General features: G+C 41.8%; 1 protein-coding gene across 1 annotated transcript in view; it reads right to left on the reverse strand.

Moving 5' to 3' along the window:
• Positions 1-18,136, reverse strand: part of MAP1B (microtubule associated protein 1B) — a 69,681-nt gene extending 51,545 nt beyond the window's left edge. The window contains exons 1-2 of the mRNA XM_017808219.1: positions 17,723-18,136; positions 12,930-13,031 (exon numbers count right to left, since the gene is read on the reverse strand). Coding sequence (XP_017663708.1) covers positions 12,930-13,031; positions 17,723-17,900 — 280 coding nt within the window. The 5' untranslated portion in view covers positions 17,901-18,136. The remainder of the gene's footprint in view (positions 1-12,929; positions 13,032-17,722) is intronic.
• Between the last annotated feature and the right edge of the window lie 297 nt (positions 18,137-18,433).

Below are 18,433 nucleotides of genomic sequence, written 5' to 3' on the forward strand. Positions count from 1 at the left end.
GATGTCTACAAATTGCAATCCTTCAGCAGCACTCCAATGCTGCCCTAATGTGTAACAGGGTAGATCTGGAGAGACCCTGTAAAATTCCTCATAATTTACACTTGTTCAAGGTAGAATTTGTCAAATTGTTCTGGTAATCAGAATGTAAGATAAACTGCTGGATATGGTTTTGGGTGTTTTTTTCTTTTTTGTTTGGGTTGGATTTTTTAAATAAGTGGTAACAGACAGCTGCTTCCAGTGAGCATCCAGAGTTCTGCTACTCCACCACAATTAAATCAACTGAGAAGTATTTGATTGTCTATTTATCAGTATTTGCATATATGAAAAGATTTTCCCTAAACAGATGTATGCAGGTGTTCGCTTTCATAAAAAGGTCCTCACATGTTTGGTTTTTTATTTTAATACAGCTCAGAAATCTGAAGGAGTTACATGATTTTGAGAAGGCCTAATCTCAGCTTTTCATCTTTGCTATTATTTTCAAATCAAATTGAGTGATCCCTCTCCTGTTTACTCTCTAACATCTGGCTAGTAGCTTCCTTGAAGAGAGTAGGTGGCCCTATTTTGAATTTTAATGAAGACCATGCTGCATAAATCACTGTTGTTAGATTCCCTACTGGCACACTTGGCATAGCAGTCCTCAATGAGAAGCTGAAGCAAGACAAAAAGAGTGCCATTACAATACTGCAGATGAATAATCCAAATCATGGGTTGTCCACAGCATCTGAGTGTGACTGCCACAGTCAGTCTTTGCATAGTTGAGGGGCAAAGTTTAGAACTAAAATTCAGGTCTCTTGATTTATGATATATCTTGTGTTCTACAGTCACTTAGAAAGACATGATTTTCTTTTCCCATCTCTAGGAAAGGCAAAATGCCACACTGGGATTTAACTTGTATGAACAAGTATTTTTAAACAGACAATACTGAATTGCTTTGTCAAACTACCTGCTACTGTACTCCCATATTCCTAACAGACTGTCATGGCACTGACTGAGATGGGAAAAAACCTGATATATACTAAACTTGACAAGTGAGTCAGACTCTACTTGCTTAGGTCTCAGGTCTTTTATTCCATGCTGTGCTCTAAATTCAGCATGGGATTCAGGCACTACTGTACGTCTTGGTGTGGTTTATATTGCAGCTTCAAAATAGGGGAAGCTCAGGTCTACTAGAGACATCCTGAAAATACAGAGAATGTATGATCTGTAAGGTTGATTTTCTTATCTGTGTCCACAGATGTGTTAATTTATGCACAAATATAGCTGTATGGGTAACAAACTTGCTTTTCTCCCTACTGGCTCTGCAAAGTTAATGTACTGTTAATCATTTTCATAAAATGATCACTCTCTGTGGTCTTCAAACTGAGGGAGCTCTTGCCCTGCATGAGCTATACTCTGCTTCTCCTCCACTGCTAGTGAGAGATCTGAAGTTTGCCGAGCTCACTTCACATTGAGGGATTCGTCTTTCACAGTCAATAGAGCCGAAGTCTCTGAAATTTAGACTCCAAACAAGATCTCAAATAGAAACATATGTCCTACATTAGGAACACAAGTATTCATCCTAACTTTAGTACGTGGTCATTTAATGCACAGCAGTGAGCATGGGCATTGTGAATGCCATCTACTGGCAAAAAAAAGCACAAGAGAGCATAATTCCATGGCAGGAAATTTCCAAAAAAGGGAGAGTAAGAAATATGATGTGGGTTTTTAGTGTGTTTGATTTTTGTTTTTTTCTTAATTGCTCATTTGAAGTTTTTTCAATAAAGTAACTTTGCAGGCTATGATGCTGAATTTTATGTAGAAACTTCGGTATAAATGGATTTCGAATGAGAAGAATACTACTACACCTTAGTTTTATACTGGAAAAGCCTAAATAATAACAATTTTTAAGGCATCAGGAATAATGACAAAATATGAATAGAGCTGCAAGACTGAGATTGCTTTTACTTTCCTATTCTTATGGAGGGTAAGCCTTATGAGGAGCAGCTGAGGTCACTTGGTCTGTTCAGCCTGCAGAAGACGAGACTGAGGGGAGACATCACTGTGACCTTCAACATCCTCACGAGGAGAAGCGAAGGGGCAGGCACTGATCTCTTCACCCTCATGACCAGTGACAGAACTGAAGGCAATGGCATGAAGCTGAGTTGGGGGAGGTTTAGGTCAGAAATCAAGAAAAGGGTTTTTACTCAGAGGATGGTTGGGACTGGAACAGGCTCCCCAGGCAAGTAGTCACAATACCAAGCCGGACAGAGTTCAAGAAGCATTTGGAAAACACTCTCAGGGACATGGTGTGATTCTTGGAGTGTCCTGCCTAGGGCTGGGAGTTGGACTTGATGATTCTGATGGGTCACTTCCAATTCAGCATATTCTATAATTCTATGATTCTCCTATTTCGAAAATATCAGGATTTTTAAAAAATATTTGGTGAGAATACCTCTGACACTAAAAATCGAAAAAAAATCAACTCAGCAGTGAATCTGTTTGTTATTGTGTCATCAGCTATAGCAACTGTGATTCCAAGCTTTATGTAGCCATTTGTCATTTGACCACAAATAGTGTCCTGTTAACTCCACTTCCAAAATAATGACTATTGTCGTACTACTACAGCAAGGCAGATCCACAGAAGCTACCTCTCTGCTGGTTTCAGAACTGTCTCTCCTGGTTTGAAAACATCTTCTCTTTTTTTCCCCTTGGTGATTATGGACTAAATGTTTTATTGTGTCCGGTCCACAGCCAACAAACAACTGAGTTACCTAGACTATCTAACAAAAAACAATTGGTCTAATATTGCCCTAATATTTTCTGAGAGTATCCCATCTTTGCAAGTGAGTCACAGACATGGGATAATACAGGGAGTAACATTTGGTGGGGTTCAGCAAGGACCTTGGTCTAAACATAATTTGAATATTGCTTAGGTTAAGTTAATAATCACTGACAAGGAGACATAAATCTGTTCAAAAGTAAGACCAACAAAAAAGTTAGAAGTGACAGAAGTCATCTCCAACATACTTAATAGCAGAAGGAAGCCAGAAGTGAAAGGAAGAACTACAAAACATCATTTGTGACCAGAGTCATCCCTGACCACAGCTTTTCCTAAACTCATCTCTTAAAAAGTAAATATTTATTTGTTGTCAGCTGTGGTGCAGTTCCAAGAAAGGTAGCAAGCCTGGAAGAGCCACAGAAAAAAAAGCCTTTGATCATGCTTTGTCCATGCAAAAAACTACCCTTGCAGGGACACCAAAGCTGTCTCTGAAACATGGCAGTATAGCACTGCTAACTCAGAGCTGTGGCGAAGCCTCATACTGATATGGTGAGACCCTCCTGATGGTCTTCTGAGAGGCCCATCACTGATGAGATCATTCTGCTCTGAGGAACTGAAGTCTGGGGCTGCACTGTACTTGGTTAGAGGTATCAGCTCATCTGCAGCTGCCCAGGTAGCTCTATACAGGGCTGCCTTGCACCACCACTCTTTCACTTCCTATAGTGAAGGAGAGCTTTTAGGGTGGCCCCTTTTTTTAACATCATCCCTGTTTTTTTGTGACTACAAGTCAAGACAAGAAGGGAAACTGTTAATTCTGTCAGGACTGGAATACTGCCCTGTGCTGAATATACATCACTACTGCCCCCCTGGAGAGCAGCAGGCACTGTGTTAAAAACTCATTCGATTCTCAGAGACAGGCAATTTCACAGATGCTCAGCTGTCTGTGATGTTCAGCTGTGATGTCCCAACATCAGCAGGGAAACAGACTCCATTTAGGAATGGACTGAAAGCTAGAGAAGCATCAACTCTGCTAATATATATTTCATGCCGTGTGAAACTCAAAAAAGTAGAGACACATAAAATAAAGTAAATCTCTAAGTTTTTCCCAGATTCTCTGCAAGAAACTGATTCCTTGGCCTAGAATTTTCTTTCAGTTTAGAGCAATTTAATTACAAAGGGAGCACACAGGCCATGAAACAGTCCAGAAGTCAAAACAATACCTTTTTAGGTAGGTACAGGTCTAACATGATTGTATCATACTTTTCAATGGACTGAATAGTAAGTCTATACTGTTTAGGGAAATCTGAATGCTTTGCATTGCCTCATTACTGTGTAAAAATTGTTGTGGAGAACCCACAACCCACACCAATCAGCACAGCCCAGTAAATGGGTTTCCCCCACTCAACAGCTTCTAACAAATTAATACTACCAGATCCTCCTATTTAACATGAAATGAGAATGTTAGCAAGGTCTTCTTCCCCATAGTAATCCCCTACTTGATCATCATGGCTGGGTTTCGCGAACGAAGATTTGGGGAGGGGTCTAGCCACATTTGTTGCAAGCGCGTTGGTGGCTAAAAAGGCCAATATGAGATAGACAAGTCCGGTTGCAGAAGGCACAGCAGAAAGACTCCTTAGGTGGTATGCTCCGCAAGGCATGATTCTTTCTGCGTTGCCTTTTCTCTTCAAGAGTGATCCTGCGTGTGTTCTCAAAAGCATCAGCAGCGTTATAGATGGTGTGTCTCCAGACCTCCCGATTGGAGGCCAGAGTAGACCAGTTATGGTGATCAATATGGCCAAGGCTGAGATGTTGTTTCAGGGAGTCCTTGTATCTTCTCTTTGGGGCTCCTCTCTTCCGGCAGCCGGTGGAAGGATCTTAGGGAGCAGGTGGTCCTTCATCCTTGAGACGTGCCCTGCCCAGCCCAGCTGTGTTCTCAGTAACATGGCCTCAATACTTGTGACTGTTGCTTGTTCTAGAACAGACGTATTGGTCACATAATCCAACCAGTGGATGTTTAGGATTGTACAGAGACAGCGCTGGTGGAAGCGTTCTAGGAGTCGCAGGTGGTGGTGGTAGATGACCCATGATTCAAACCCATATAAAAGAGCAGACAGCACTATGGATCTGTAAACACTGATCTTTGTGCTCTTCTTCAGGTGTTTATTTCGCCAAACGCTTTTATGAAGCTTTCCGAAGGCACTATATGCCTTTGTTAACCTGTTGTCTATCTCTCCATCAATCTTACCATCTGAGGAGATGAGGCTTCCTAGGTAGTTAAACTGCTGGACTGATTTGAGCTCTGATTTGCCAATGGTGATATGGGGATGATGGAAGACTTCCTCAGGTGCAGGTTGATAGAGAACTTCAGTCTTTAAGCTGACTTCCAGCCCAAAGAGCTCTTTTAATCATGAAGCCAACTCCTGAGAGATACCTTTCGGTTCTGGGTTTACCTGACTAAAAGAGTGTGTAACCGGTACGCTGTTCTCTGAGGCTGCCTTCCTCGTGGAGACAAACTTCACTGAGAGCAGCAATGTCGATGCTGAGACGTGACAGTTCATGGGCAATTAGGGCAGAGTGACAATCAGGATGTCCACTATCCACAGTATCAAGCATGGTTCTTATGTTCCACCATGCAAGAGTCAATTTGGTTACACCTTTGGAGGCAGGTGTATGCCTTTGTCTTTTGATCTTTGTGTGACCACATTAGTAGAAGACGCACATTGGCCACGGTTAACCAACCAGCTGAAGGGGGAGATGAGCTTTGGTTAGGCCACCTTTGATATACAATGACATTATCCCACCAAAGCTGAAGACAAAATGTAATTCTTGTTATAATTACAGGCTTTAATAGGTACAGAGGGTTGTTAGGTGCAGAGCAACTACGACTACTAGGGACTCTTCAGCAATACAAATGGTGCAGCCAAACTAGTTATGCACCTGAGATGGTGCTATGATCAAAGAAGCCAATCCCTACTTTTTAAAGAGTTCCTTAAATATTAATGCCATCTCCATTTGGATTTCTTTTTGGTGACTTCAATGTCTTTCCTGTGTTATGTTGAAAGGTGACATGTTTTTATCTGATAACAATTCACATTGTAGAACATAATAAAAAAAACAAATGAAATACCATTTCAAGTTGGTTTTTTTTTAATATAGAGTGGATTGAAATGGAATAAGAATCGAATTATTTAAAACTTCCTGTCGTAAGATTAAAATTTATGAAGTTCCTTAGAAATGTTAAATGTATGAAAGCCTAACAAGTATTGAAAAATATTTAAATCTTCCACATCTAATGAACTTTTAGAATTTGAGCTTTGCAGCTAGTAATGATAAGTTTGAAAGAATCAATGGCACTCTACAAATTATTATGAGTAATGCCACTGAATTATTAGTTTGAGACAGGCATTAAATCCTGTCCTGAAATACTCATGAAGGCTTGCCCCCTATATCTATTTAAAGTACTGGCCACATAATAAAAATGAGCAAAAAAATTATTTCCTAGGTTTGTCTGTTATGCAAGCTACAGAGTTGCTAGAAGAGTTTAGTATTTCTCACTGGGATTGACTTAACTTTCTTCACAGCAGTCAGTAAAGTGCCATGTTTTGAATTTGAGTCTAGAACAGTGTTGATAACACCAGTGTTTTGGCTACTGCTGAACAGTGCCCAGACAGCATCAAACTTCTTTTTCCCCCACTCCATCCACCAGTGAGTGGGCTGGGGGTGGACAAGAATTTGAGAAGAGACAAAGCTGGGACAGCTAACATAAGTTGGCCAAAGACATGTTCCATACCGTATAATATCATGCTCAACAACAAAAGCTGGAGTAGAGGAAGAAGGTGAGGGTTTTAGTTATCAAGGTGGTGACTGTTTAAAGACTGGCTGGGCATTAGTTTCCCAGTGCTGAGCAATTTCCTTCACTGTGCTTGCTGGATTGGTTTTGGCTTTGGTTGGGGTTTTTTTGTCCTTCTTTCTTTCATCTGTTAATTCACCTTTATCTGGATTCATGTATTTTCTTACTTTTGCTCTTTCCACTCTCTCAGAGGTGAAGGGGATACTTAATCCACCATAAAAAGCTTACAAAACCTAAATAAGCTTATTTGTGAGTCAGGATATGGGAACCAAAGCTGGGATCAGCCTTTTCTCCAGAAGAGCTACAGAACTGCCATAAAACTGGTACGCTTCCAAAGGCTGCCATTGGCAGTGAGGAGTTGACTTCCAGGTGAAAGTCTCCATGGCTCACTAGAATCACTCTGATTACACAGTCTAAAAATATGGTTAATCTCATTGGAAGAGGGTTTTTTGCTTGGTTTTCAGGGTTTTTTGTGAGTTTTTTGATTGTTTGTTTTAAATAAAACCCCAAGCTTTCCAGAGTTCCAATGGGCAGAATGTCCCCCACACAGCTATGCAGGAGACAGGGGCATAGGGACACAGGACAGTGACTCATGTCACCATTATAGACAAGTTTTACAGACAAGGTTGATACCAGGAGCCACAGCAGCAACTCTCATTCTATAGCTGGCAGCAGGGATAACTATGTGCTCTCCATTCCACTCAGTCTAGAGACAAGGAGTGTCTCAACTCTTCTTCCCTGGGTCTGGTCATATTTCTAGATATAGTAGTACATAGTTCACTGCAAATAAAGTAACATTTTTGTCTGGCAAGAAAGGAGTTAAAATGTTCACTTTCTCCCTCACTATGTGATAATTTGGTCCTTGTTCTACCTTCAAAATACTAGATAGCATTTTATCTAATCTAAAGTCCAATCCAATTATTTCAGTGGCCTTTGGATCAAGTCTCTTCTCATTATAAAGTCCAATTAAAACATTTAATGTTTGTCTCCATAACTGATAAACTAGACGAGAAAGTAACAGAAAATCCAGACAATTAAAACGGTAAGTCTTTACAAAATTAAGAAAAACAGACATCTGAGAAAAATGTTGCACATGACAAACAGATATTAGATTTAAGAAGTGGCAATGATATTCTGGTTACACATTTATTATAAATCCATGATGGAAGAGATGAGAGGTAGGTCATCTAAATGATGCTGGGCAGAGGTCAAAAACAAAATAATGTTGAAGTTTTCAGTTTCAGAAATCCCACATAAACAAAACCTTAGAAAGATTGAGGAATCTCACAAGGGACAAATAAGGAATTATAATTCTGTAAGATAACCCTTAATAAAATAACCTTTGTGAACATACCATTAGTTATGCTTAATTATCATTCTAATAAAGAGGAATGGGGATTCAAATTTCATAATGCGGTTAAAATTCTATCATTATTCAAAACTAACTTAATCCCCTGCCTCTGGTAGCTGCCTCACACAGGTCAAAAATCTATTCTCATAACGTGTGGGCTATTCTAAGACTATTGAACTCATTGTATATACTCATGATATGCAGCATTCAAAAATAACTTGTCAGTAATTTTGCTGACTCATGCTAACAGCTTAGCATCAGCAGGTACTGGTATTTTGGCAGCAATGTAAATTCATGCTAATTTTCTTTGAGATGTTGCCTAAAAAAAGAAGAAATGGAAGTCAATCCCAGAATGATTGTCACATAAGTGCAATAACACTCACTGGAAAAAAGACGATAAAGTCCCTTATTAGCCCACCTCTGGAATTTTGATTACTACTAAGAAAAGGTTTTGACAATTCTTGTATCCATAACATATAGGCTGTTACATTGTAATTCTCTCCTGAACCATCAAAATCCTAGGATACCTCTAAAAAAAAAAAAAAAATCTCACCAGCAGTCCAGAGCTCCCCAGCCAAGAGCCTCCACAAGGACCTGGGGCTCCCTGACTTGTGCTGTGGGCAGCACCACTGCAGCAGCCCTGGACCACTGGCAGCTGCAGGTCATTCTGCAGGGACACCATTCACAGCCACTGTTGCGTGAGTCAGCTCAATTCACTTTTCAAGTCCTAGTCTGCCTCCATTTTCTTTCTTCCAAAGCACAAATATTTAAGAGACACAAAACAAGTCTAGTATGCAACTAAAATTAATCTCTGCAAATGCATAATGAGGTAAAATGACTCCATTCAATAGATATTCCAGCTATCCATAGTCTCCAATATCAGAAGAATCATATTTATAGCATATCCCTAAATGTGCATACCAGACTACTTGAGATATTAACCAAAATTAATTCCTAGACATTTAGTGATGGTACTCTGATACTACCTGAGAAATCTGGTCTGGCCTTCTTGTCTTTTCTTTCTTCCAAGTGATAGGTTTTGCTCAAGTACCTACGTCCTCTGACTTGACAAATTTTGTCAAACTGGAGTTTTCAGTAAAGCAGCATTAAAACCATGCCCTTTAGGATTTTATCAGCGACTTCATGAGCTCACATTGCAAGCTACCAGGTGCAATGTTAACTGGATTTAGATCTACTTTGACAAAGGCAATAGGACTATACAGCATTTTAGCAAAGTATGAAGCTGCGGTCATTGATGACCAACACTCTCAGATCCAAAAATTCTCCACAGGTTATTCCCCACAGGCTACTAGCAGTCCTAAACAGTAACTTTCGAAGTGGTAACTTTCAGAATGGAAGTTATTAAGGCTTTTTGGGATAATCACAGTTTCAGAGGACCATGACCTTTCTTTAGGAAGCCTGACGGAAGAAAGCCCATTGCTGTTACTACTGCAGGTGGCTACCAAAAGAAAATCAAACATGTCTCACACTTTGCCAAGGTGTCCCCTGGCTGCAGGCAAGTTGTCAGTTATAAAGACTTAGGCACAGGTAAGGAAGGAGTCACTTAAATCAGCTGGAGGCGTCTGTACTGGCTTATGGGCAACAGGAAGCCTCTGGTATTGTTCAGATAAGAAACACATATGTTCTTGGTAACCACAGGACAATGTACAAAGGACAAAGATTGAGCAGTATTTATTAGAATGTTTGGGGTGACTAGCTACTAAACAGGTATTTAAATTAAATGGATTTCATCTAGACAAGGGCTTGAACATACACCAAAGCAACAGTCAAATATTCCCAGGTAGAAACTGAGAGACAAAATGGCAGTGTGGAAGTCTTACAGAGGGGCCCTCACTGGCTTCACACTCCCCCATGCCCCTAAATCCATTTACTTACTCTTTTGTGAAGCTGCTTTATGCAGCTGAAAGTTTCTCATTAATTAAGAAAAGATTGGTAAGTGCAGCTGCAATTTCAATGGAGCTCTTTCCAAGAGTCTCCATTTGCTCTGCCTCACTACCAGATGCACAGTTCTTTGTCCAGCTTGTACATGTTATAATTCATTGTTTGCATTTTTTGTCCTTTTGACATTAACATAAGATGGAAGTTATCATTACACGACAGAGAAAACAGAGGCACCACTGGAGTAGCCCTTTTAAAGTCATTTTGCCTGTCGTCTTTGCAACCACTTAATTAGTTGTGCTACTCATTTTTCACCAGCACCTGACATCATCTCTCCAAGATTTGTTGTTATTATTAAGGAGCCTGCTAACTCAGCTCCTTTACAAGATAGCAGAAAAGATCTTCTGGCATTTCCAATCTGAATCGTATTCTTCAGGAATCATAAATCACCCATAAATTGCGCAACAGCTAAATACAACGTGCACAAATACCACTGTGACAACCCATTCCCTTGAAAAGAACACAAAAAAAGTGTTTGGATCCAGTCATGCTCCCTGCAGTATCAGTATGTACATTGCTATCCACTACACAGTGAGAAGGATTAGACCTTAAATTCTTTAAGTGAAAACACAGGAATGCTTTGACAGAGATAATCTCTTGTATGTCTCTCCTTCGACATCACAGGCATATGTCATGAGGACAGAACTGGCCACGTTTCCTTCAAGCTTCCTTTTGGTGAACGAGCCCTACCCTTCACATTGCTGCTGTGCGTATCCTCGAGCTGTTCTGAAAAGCATAGAAGCATGTACTGAGCCAGCACTGCAATTACCATAATTAAACATGATAATCGAACAGGCTTCAGTCAGCAGGCAGACCTGACTACAGCAGGAGCCTTCCTCAAGACTAAACCGTCCCTACATGCAAGTCACACAAAGACTTCAGTCTCAAAGGGCTGAAAAGAAAGCTGTTTAATTACATTCCATAGACAAACCACCACCTTGGATGAATACTTTCCTTGGACAAAAGGTCACCTAGTTACCTAAATCCCACAGAATTTCTGAGTTTGAGACCATAAGGGAACGTGTACTTACAATCATCTCTTTAGTATGAAAGTTGACCATTTCAGCAGCTAAACACCCAGAATTCAACATTTGGGTGCTGTAACAGAAATCAAAGATTCTGAAACATTATTTAAAAAAATGGCAACAAGGAAACCTTTTCTCTGCCAAACAGTAGAGAGGATGCAAAGGAGCCTCATGCTCCTCTAATTCAACATCAGAAACCAGCAGAGAAACTAAAATAAATGATCCTCTGATCATGGGGATTCTGGAAGCGCAAATGGGCTTCTCCAGAAAATTTTAGACACAAAAGTTGGTTAAAAGGGATAGCTTTATGCCTGGATATTGCCTTTATTCAAGTTTCAGCTTTCCTTAATTCTCTTTAAACATAGATTTTCGCAGTTTCTTGTTTAAAGATTGAGCAGTGGTGAAAAACACATTTATTTCTGCTTGTCAGAGATATTGATGAATTCTAGTCACATGCAATTAGGCTGTAATTCAACACAATGACAGACTAAACAGCCAAGTCTAGACAAACAAGGAAAAAAAAAAAATCAACCAAAAATACAATTCCTAGAGAAAAATTCGCAAACAATTCTACATTCTTTCTGTTGGAAAGGGGATGATAACCTTATTTATCATATGAAATAAGAGTATTTTCTTTACTTTAATTTATGCAGTGGTACCAGAATGTGTCATCTAAACAAGACAGTAAAAATATTAGACACGCTGTAATATTTTTGCTATGGGAGAAACATGGAATCTTTTTGTCTCCTTGAAGTTTTAAAGTAAAACATACACATGTTAAAAATGGGATGCATTGCATTTTGCCTTCCTTAAAAATAAATCCCCTCTCTGTAAAAACAAAGCAACTAGTGTGACCAAGAATATGAATTGGCTTCATGACATTTAAACTGAAACGAAAGGCATGTATACTAGGCCTGAGTTTACTCCCAAGATTTTGCCTTGAGTCAAAATCTTCGTGCCGTGTGTTGTTGTATTAGTTCTGTTGGTTTTCAAACCAGAGGAAGAATCATAGAGGTATGTAACTGTTTTCTTAACTCGGACAATGTTTTACTCTCTATACATATGGGAAGATACAGAAAAAACTACCTTAACTTATGCTGCAAGAAGAAAAACTAGTTACACGAGACATTTTTGCACATTATTCAAAACCATGAGATCAGTGCTGTCATACTAACATGGCATCAGGATCTCTTTGTCAACAATGTATACCAACTGGCTTTAGAAATGTGATGTAGTAGCGAGATACAACATTTCATCGCCCTTTTTCACCACTTAAGAGATACCCCTGAAGCTGGATTTATAACACGCATCAGTACTAGGTTGTACTAGTCAATGTGCACATGGCCACAGTGATTCCATCAAGGAAACAACCTCTACTACTCATTGAAGGTCAGATATTTTTACATGAGAACCTTGATTAATTTCATCCATACTCACTCAGCATTTGTATTAGAAAAATGAAATCTTACAAAACTTACCAAACACTTGATTTCCATACAACCAGAACAAAACCAAATTTTACACTTCACCAAATTGGAAAACAAATGTTTCACTTTATTGTATGAATCCTTGACAGGAAGGACAGGCTTGAAAAAAGGTAGCAAAAGAGTTTTAGTCTTATGAGCCCTACAAATTTCTAATTTCCTCATACAAGCCAAAGAAAGTTACTGTGAGTGAAGGCAGACTCACCGCAACTCAGCTTTTCATACTAAGGAAGAGATAAGTCCATGTCCCTTGGGAAGAAACATGGGGCTTGAGCTGCACTTGTGCAACAGCTGTGACATCAGTTCTGGCTCCATCAAAACGTAGAGCAAACCTTTCAGGTTATTTTTTTGTATGTATTCTACCTACTACAATAAGCTTCAGTATCTGGGGCTACTAAAGTGGTGCTACATAAAGAAAGTGATCAGTCAAAAAGGTAAGTTTTCTTAACTTTAATAAGGCCCTAAAACCAATGTAATTTATTAGTTCTGCTCTTAAACTCACCTCGAACTTCAGGAGAGAATCGAGCTGAATGGCGAGACACAAAAAGTTTCAGTTCTTGATCCAAGTTGCATTCGACCAAGTTTGTGTCCCATGACCGGATTCCTAAAATTCAAAATACAAAACACATCTAGCTTGAAACATGAGCACTGGAAGTTTTGAGTATGTCTCCATGTGTATCCATGCTATTTGCATATTTCTAAATGTCAAACCCAGCCTCATTTCCTTTCAAGGCACACTGCTATTTTTTAGAATTTGCTGAGTGCTAAGAAGGACTCTGACAGGAATCAAAAAGAGCAAATCTGCCTTTCCAAAGGGTGACCATTCTTTAAGCTTTAGTACTGCTGGTCCCATACCCTCGTAGCCACTTTACAAGAAGTCACCAATGTCCCTGACTTGACTTTAAAATAGAAATACACAGGCTTACAAAACTGAAAGAGTGAATCACTCAGAGGACACTTTTGTCACATTGCATATTGCTCTTTTGAGGAAAAAAAAAGACAGCATTATATAGCATGTTGCTAATTAATATTTAAATATAAAGTATGGGATGCTTCAAAGCTTTTGAATGAAGTCAGCAATTTAATATTTAAAATTAAAATTTGTTATCTTTTATTTATGAAGTGTCAAAACTCTAGTTTTGTGATTTAAAAATGCTATGCTTGATCTTTTTTCTTTTAAAAACTAAACAGCACATTGCTGATCCCTACTGCTTTTCCCCCCCCAGTTACTTAGAACGTGAGACTCTTGACACATATATAACCAAAAAATGTATTGTTCCAAAATATATTTTTAAGGATTGATATTTGACCAGGAAAAAAAAAAAAAGGCATTACAGCCAAAAGAGAAGTTTCTATTTTTTTCATAAGATTTTGATGGCTAATTAAAAAAAACAACCAAAAAAACCTCCCAAAAACCCCACCACCCAAAACCAACCAACCAAAAAGAAAAAAAAAAAACAAATTAAAACATCAACAGGAGAACATGCTTTAGATCTTTCCATCATTTGCTTGTTTTGAAATTGTTATGAAAAATCTTTTGGTTTTGAAAAAATGATCAGGCAGCAGCACTACAGGTCAGTCCAGGCACTGCTGCAATTCTGAAAATCAAAATTACACTGATTTTCTTTTGTTCTAAAAGAACATCATTAAATTCACACAAATTAAGCGGCAAACATAAAAGGGATAGCTGGTGAGAAAGTGTCTGGTAGCCCCTCCCCACACGCTTGACCATGCCTTTGCATGAAATCGTTGTTAAACCACTGTGGGGTTTGACAAGGGGATGCCTGGGGAGGTGCGTGGACAACCCCTCACCCTGAGTCTAGCACTAACACTGCTGGTAACTCTGTCAGGCTTTCAGGATGTTACTGTCAATGCCACTTCCCATGTTATACATTTTGTTTCAAGCCAGCAGAAGCATGGGGGCTTAGATGGTAGAAGCCATGTTGCTGGGCTGAATGATGAGAAGAAGAGAGGGAATAGCAGAGAAACCAGATCTACAGTGCCAGTCTCCCACTGCAGCTCTGAATAGGTTCTCCATGCAAATATGAACATCTGCATTTCAACAGCCTGAAGCCTCTTCAAGGAGAATGCATCCAGGGCTTTTCCTTGTCAGCATCTAAGTCCATGCAGAAGCATGCTTACTATTGTAATATGCTACGAGCTATTAAGTGGCTACCACTTGAATCTCTGGAAAAATTTGAAAATACAGTATTATGTATAACCACTTGAGAAAAATAACTCAGCTATAACCAGCCACCTCCACTTTCTGAGTGATGCATCATTGTTCTGAGGCATAAGCAGCAAGCTTCTTCTGCAAGTCTCCTTATTTTCTTTTATCAAAAATCTCTCAGCCATATGGTGCATTTTTGGGGCAAGTTTTGGCAGACAAAGACAGTTCAACAGACTTTAATATTTTCCAGGTGTTGGAATACTTGAGAGCAAGAAAGCAAAGATGATATAATACCATACGCAGAGCGTATATGAAAACTATAACTGTTAAACCAATATTGATCATAAAGTTGAAGTATGCTGAATGAATGAATGCTGAACTTCAAGAAGCTTGAAGATAACCAGCTCACTGGCCTATCACACCAAGCTTGTGTGGAGAGACTACGAAGCTCTCTGGAGTATCAGTTAAGCGATATGGACTATGATTCAGCAATGCTGCTAATGATAGGACCTGTCCACTATGCCTAGCTGTTTCTGTCGCAAACACAAGGGATAAGATTCTGACTAGATGTAATCAAGAATGCTGAGCCAGGCAATGTCCAAAATACAGGACTCAACACAAAATAAATAGGAAAAAAAAGAAAAACAAATAAACAGTTTAAAAAAAGCCTATATGCCCTATGCACGCAGAAGTCCTAGAAGCCGAAGCTGGACATTTGGATAGAATGTCCCAAATCTGCCACTGCATCATTCAGCAGTCTGGATGCAAAAATTATGCATGTACATTACAGAGTAGCATAATGTATTAAATACTTGATATAACAAAATAAGGTCTGGGGTAGAATGAAGGTAAACCTGGAACTAAAATCCAAGGTCAATCAAATGATGTAAATCATTAACAGCATGGACATAACTGCTGTAAACATGGCTGAATTGGAGCTATTTCTTTCTTTCTGCAGTCTTCAGGTGCAATGCCACTAGACACAGGACTAATAAGACAGCAGGCAGGGCACACCCAGTAGCATTTGCCAAATCAGTGGAAAAAACTTGAAGCTTTCTCTTCACTCCCTTCTTCTCTTTTGGTGGATAGCGTGTTGGAAGATTGTGCCCTTAGCAAAGTCACATTCCAAATGTAATTACTGAAAATGCATCTTGCCACGCCATTCCCTCCTCATGATATATTAAGAAATGACTCTGCATTCCACCAGGTTGCGTAGCATCACGCCACTGATGTGTTATCAGCAGATGTTTTCTTCGACACGTTGCTCTGCAGTTTGGTGCACAAATCCACAGTTTTCAGTGATGGTACTCAGGAGATGTACCAGAGAAGGCAGGGAGGCTGAGTTATCAAGAACCAAAATGCATTTAAAGCTCTTTTGAGCATAAAAGTTGAAAGAAGTGGTTTTTTCCAGACTACAGCAGACTCTCCAAAGAGAAAGATACTAGCTGAGCCCATATTTGTCTCAAGTAGATAGAGCTTCAGACTCCCATCCAGAACAATGTACCTCAAAATTTCATGAAGGATTCCTCCTAGCAGGCAAAAATTTCAATCAGGTGGTCTGATACTAGGAGCAGCAAGGTGACTTCTAATCCAAAATTACGAATTAAAAAGCCAAAATGTTCCCTTTGAATATCTAAACCTGTAAATGGGCGTTTTGCTTAGTGGCAGGAGATAGCAGCAACTGAGCTATGCAGCAGCAATAGAAGATTCAAGAAGAGACTGAAGAGCATTTCTTCAGAGGAAGGGTATTGGCTGTTTTGAGGGAAGAAATTTTAAGTTTGTTCTACAATTTTAACAATTTAATTAAAATGCAGCCAATTCACTTTGACACGATTGAAAATTAGATAGAATTAAGAAAGTGCAGTGCTGAAGAGGCTCTGAATGACAAAGCACCTGCCTCAGTAGTTCGTTCTTCCTAGGAGACAATGGTAGCAATAAAGATGAACAGGTCATGGAGAAACTGGTTAGCTGAGATGAGGAAGCCTTTTACCACAAGGCATCATGAAAAAGAATCCAGAGAAATAGCCAACTAAAGCAACAATGGTTGAGAAAGCAACAATAGAGACAGATGAGGTCCTAGCTGTACTGCTGAACCACACCTACATGACAAGGCTGCTATCAATTCCCCATTCCGAGGTCTCTTCCTTCCCTCTAACAATAGCAGGTTTCTGAAATCTCGGCTTTCTCCAGCTCAGAACAAAAAATGCATGATATAAAATCAGGTATAAACTGAGTTTAACAAACTATAGGTTCTGGCAATAATTTTCTTTGTGCTTCATTCCACTAATACTGCAACGTTTTTTTCCCCCCTCTCTGCATATACGCTGCAATCTGTTGTATCATAAACCACAAAGAAAACTTATTAAACTGTCGTTTCACTTGCAATACAATCCTGCATCGCTGTTTAAAGAAAAAGGACAAATAAACACCGAGTCAGAGCAGCCCGCAGCCGGACAGTAACGAGGCTGAGCACTCAAGTAATAGCATTGTTACTCACATGGGTTATCTTTATTGGAATACATATATGCGTATATAGAGCTTGGGTCCTGAAAAATTCCCCAGACGGGAGAAAAGTCCCACCACCCAAAGTTAGACACAAAGGCGCGGCTGCGCTCCGACTCGCGCAGCCCCTACCACCGAGGGGGAAAACGCCCTGAACCCGCCGGTTTGGTCTGGCGGCGAGGAACGGGGGACTGCGGGCAGCAGCCACCCCGCAGCTCCAGCCCACCCACCCCATCCTCAGCCGCCCTTTGTCCGCCCCAGGCTGCCATCGGGACCGCAGTGCGGACCGCGCCACGCCCACCCGCCGGTGTCTCCGGGCAGACGGGCTGGGCGGCGGGCGCTGCGCTCCCGCCCGGCCCCTCCGCCCCGCCATGGCGGGCGGGGGGCTCGCTGCGGCTCCCGCAGCCGCCGCCCCGCCGCGCCCGTACCCCGCCGGGGAAGGATGGGGGGTGGCTGGGGTATTGCGGCGGGACCCTCGGGAATGAAGAGCCGCAGACCGCTGCTGGGCGGCTGGCGCGGGATGGGTGTCCGGGCGGCGACCCCGGCCGCGCCCAGGGAGGGGCAGCGCGCCGGCGGGGAGGGTCGCGGCGCTGCCTGTGGCGCCTCGGCTCCCGCCGCCTCACCTCGCTCGATGTTGGCGATAGCCCGCCGCAGGTGCTCCTCGGTCACCAGCTCACCGATGACCACCAGTAGGTAAAACTTGCTGTCCAGGAAGCGGTGAGAGAGGCTGGGCGAGGTGGAGGTGGGGTTGGCGATGCTGCAGGAGGGCTCCGAGTCCACTTCCACCACCACGGTGGCCATCGCCTCCGCCCCGCGGCTCCGGGGCGCTGAGGGGACAGGGGCCGCTCGGCGATGGCTCCGCAGGCAGCAGGGAGAGAGTGAAGGCGGGTGGGGAGGCGGCGGCGCTTTTATACGGAGACGGTGCAGGGCAGGGACATGGTGAGGAGGAGGAGGAAGGGGGGGAGCCGGCGCATCCTCCGCGCCGCCGCCGCCGCTTTTCCAGCATCCACAGCTGATGTCATCTGCGGCAAATCCTCCCCGCGGCGGCCCCCGGAAGCAGGAAGGACGCAGGGGGCGAACAACGCCCCGAGGGGACGCCAAGGGCTGTACCCGGCTCCCGGCCCTGGCGGTGGGACCCCGGGCCCGCGCAGCCCCGCCGGGCCCCGGCACCGCGCCCCGGCGTCCCTGGCTCCTCGGGACCAGCGTGGGCGTCACCCTGCCGGGCTGGTCACCCAGAGGCTTGCCGGGGGTCCCAGCCTTGAAGGAGGGTGGTGAGGAGCCGCAGGTGATGCCCTGGCAGACCCGGGGAGCTTATCTGGGAAGGCCAGCATCGG

The sequence above is a fragment of the Lepidothrix coronata genome, unplaced genomic scaffold, assembly GCF_001604755.1.
Source record: "Lepidothrix coronata isolate B3197 unplaced genomic scaffold, Lepidothrix_coronata-1.0 Scaffold22, whole genome shotgun sequence".
Classification (NCBI taxonomy): domain Eukaryota; kingdom Metazoa; phylum Chordata; class Aves; order Passeriformes; family Pipridae; genus Lepidothrix; species Lepidothrix coronata.